General features: G+C 36.2%; 1 protein-coding gene across 1 annotated transcript in view; it reads right to left on the bottom strand.

Annotated features, from left to right (window-relative positions):
• Positions 1–1,684, bottom strand: part of LOC101584631 (vomeronasal type-2 receptor 116-like) — a 46,082-nt gene extending 44,398 nt beyond the window's left edge. The window contains 1 exon segment of the mRNA XM_023705136.1: positions 1,639–1,684. Coding sequence (XP_023560904.1) covers positions 1,639–1,684 — 46 coding nt within the window.
• Between the last annotated feature and the right edge of the window lie 828 nt (positions 1,685–2,512).

Below are 2,512 nucleotides of genomic sequence, written 5' to 3'. Positions count from 1 at the left end.
GAAACTGTACTTCCGATTTGATTTGAAACTGTCTCATTGCTATATGTTTATCAATAAAACTGTAGAAAAAAATAAAATAAAAAAATAAAATAAATTTAACTATTCTTATGGGGAGCTGTGGGTCAGTATCTTCTATAAGACTCAATCAATCACTGTTCTACTGACATTTTCTTTCCTCACAAAACCACAAGTCGTATGATAGAGTTCTCTGCTCCTCATTTACTATGTATCTATGTTTGACACCACATATAATGATAGCTTCTAAATAGAGAAAAGATATACACATTCAACTAAGGAAGAATTGCATTGCAAGCCATAGTCTCACAGATGATTAATCTCTTATTCTGGGCCAACCTTGAATCCCCAGGACTCCTGGAGTACCCTAAAGTATATTTGAAACGGTATCTGAATATCTAAAGGAAGATATTCCTCCAAGCAGAAGTGATTAAATATCAGAAGACAATCTGTAGGAATGTAAGAAATTTGATCCATAGTTAGAAAAACATCAGCAAAACCTTGATTGTCTTAGGGGATATATGGCAATAGCCACTTAGCATTCAATTCAATCCAAGTGTTCAATTATGTTAAAGAACATCACCAAATGCTATTTATGGCAAGGTCAGAGAAAAGAAATGAACCATAGAATATGGTGGTGTGTGGGTTTTGCCCAGGTTTCAAGAGTGAGTGCAAGAAGCTAGGAACACAAACAAACAAAAAGAATATTCTCTTCCCACATTCAAAAGTACAAAAAATGGAATAAGAAAAACTTACAGACAGACCTGTTTTGTATTTGTGGGTGGCAGGATAGGATAGCACAATAGAGAATACTGATGCATCCATCTATAGAATCCCTAGATATTATACATCCTAAAGTCCAGAAGAAAACAAATGAAGAACATACTTACGGCATGAAATAGAATTTTCTGAGAGGTACTATTCCAACAGTACCAGTATAGTAGATACAGAAATAAAGAGACAAAAAACACCCAATCACCATATCTCCATCCTTGCACACACTGGTGCTCCTGTGGTGAAGGCAGGCTTCATTATCAATAGTGCTCACTATGATAGGAAGCTGCAGAAGAAGGAAGAGAGCAATCAAAGGCAACATCTTAGATGCATATGCCAAACTTTAGGCTGAGTGAAGAGGAAACTATCTGAGCCATTTAAGTAAATATGTTTTCTGTTGTGTGTTTCAGAGTGACACTGATTCTTATTGCTTCTTCTCTGCTGCTCTGGCTCTCATCTCTGGAGAAGTTTACCAACATTTTTGCCCTGGGCTCTACGTCTGAGGTCTGGAGTCCAGGAGAAAAGCAGAAGATAGAAATTATGATTGAGTATCATTTTCTCCACCTGAACGCACTACTATTTAATCCAGTTCTGATAACAACATCCCAGGGGCCGCCTCCTCCTGGGCAGATTTGATCCATGTCTTTGTCAATAAGCCATTGGCATAGATGCCATGAGAGATGTTACTAATGAATTGTGCTAGAGGGTTTGATATTAAGGATATCTTCAAATACTCTGAAAAGCCTCAAGGTCAGACAAAAATATTGAGCATTTTTCCTTCCACAGTGGAAAATTAATACCTATCACCTGGCAGGTCCGTAATCTAAAGTTTCAGCCACAGAACTTTACCTGCATATCTGTTCTCTGTGTACCAGTCACAGGCAGTGACACTCATCGTCACCCATGCTCTCCATTGCTTGGTGCACAAATAATTGCAACACACCCACGTAGCCAAAATTACTGATTAAACAGTGCAGAAACACATTATACTTTTCTTTTTGACACAGGCTCTTTATATGCATCTCAGGTGGCCTTGAGTTCACTTTGAAGTGCAGGTTCATCTTTAACTTTTCAGGCTTCCAATGGCTATGATTAGATATATGCATTACTATATCTTTACAATGCATTTTTCCATAATTTTATTGATAAACAAATAGCAATGAGACAGTTTCAAAACAAGTTAGTAATAGAACAGTTACAATAATTAATACATTGCATATTATTGTCTCCGTAGTACTTATTCATAGTACAAGATGCAGACATGATATCCTGTCCAAACACTATTAGTAGAAATCTTTCTTCTCAGGAATTATAATGCCTCCTGACTTGTCTTTGTTGCCCAGGATTGCCTTTGATATTCTAGGTCTTTTCTGGTTCCAAATAAATTTTAGGGATGATTTCTCAAGGTCTGTGATGTATATTGATGGTAGTTTGATAGGGATTGCATTAAATCTGTACAAAAATTTTGTGAGTATGGCCATCTTCACAATATTTGTTCATCCTATCCAGGAGAAGAGAATATCTTTCCCTTTTCTAAAATCCTCTATGATCTCTTTCTTCAGAGTACTGTAAATTTTCTTGAATAAATCGTTGACTTCTTTAGGTAGATTAATTCCAAGGTATTTCATTTTCGGTGGTACAAATGTTACATTTCTTGTTATATAGGTCTTGCTTTATCTTGGTCTTAACCATCCAGCAGAAAAGTATAAAAGCAAAGTATAAA

This window comes from Octodon degus, unplaced genomic scaffold (assembly GCF_000260255.1).
Source record: "Octodon degus isolate 3935 unplaced genomic scaffold, OctDeg1.0 scaffold00214, whole genome shotgun sequence".
Taxonomy (NCBI): Eukaryota; Metazoa; Chordata; class Mammalia; order Rodentia; family Octodontidae; genus Octodon; species Octodon degus.
This window is presented reverse-complemented; position numbering and strand designations above follow the sequence as displayed.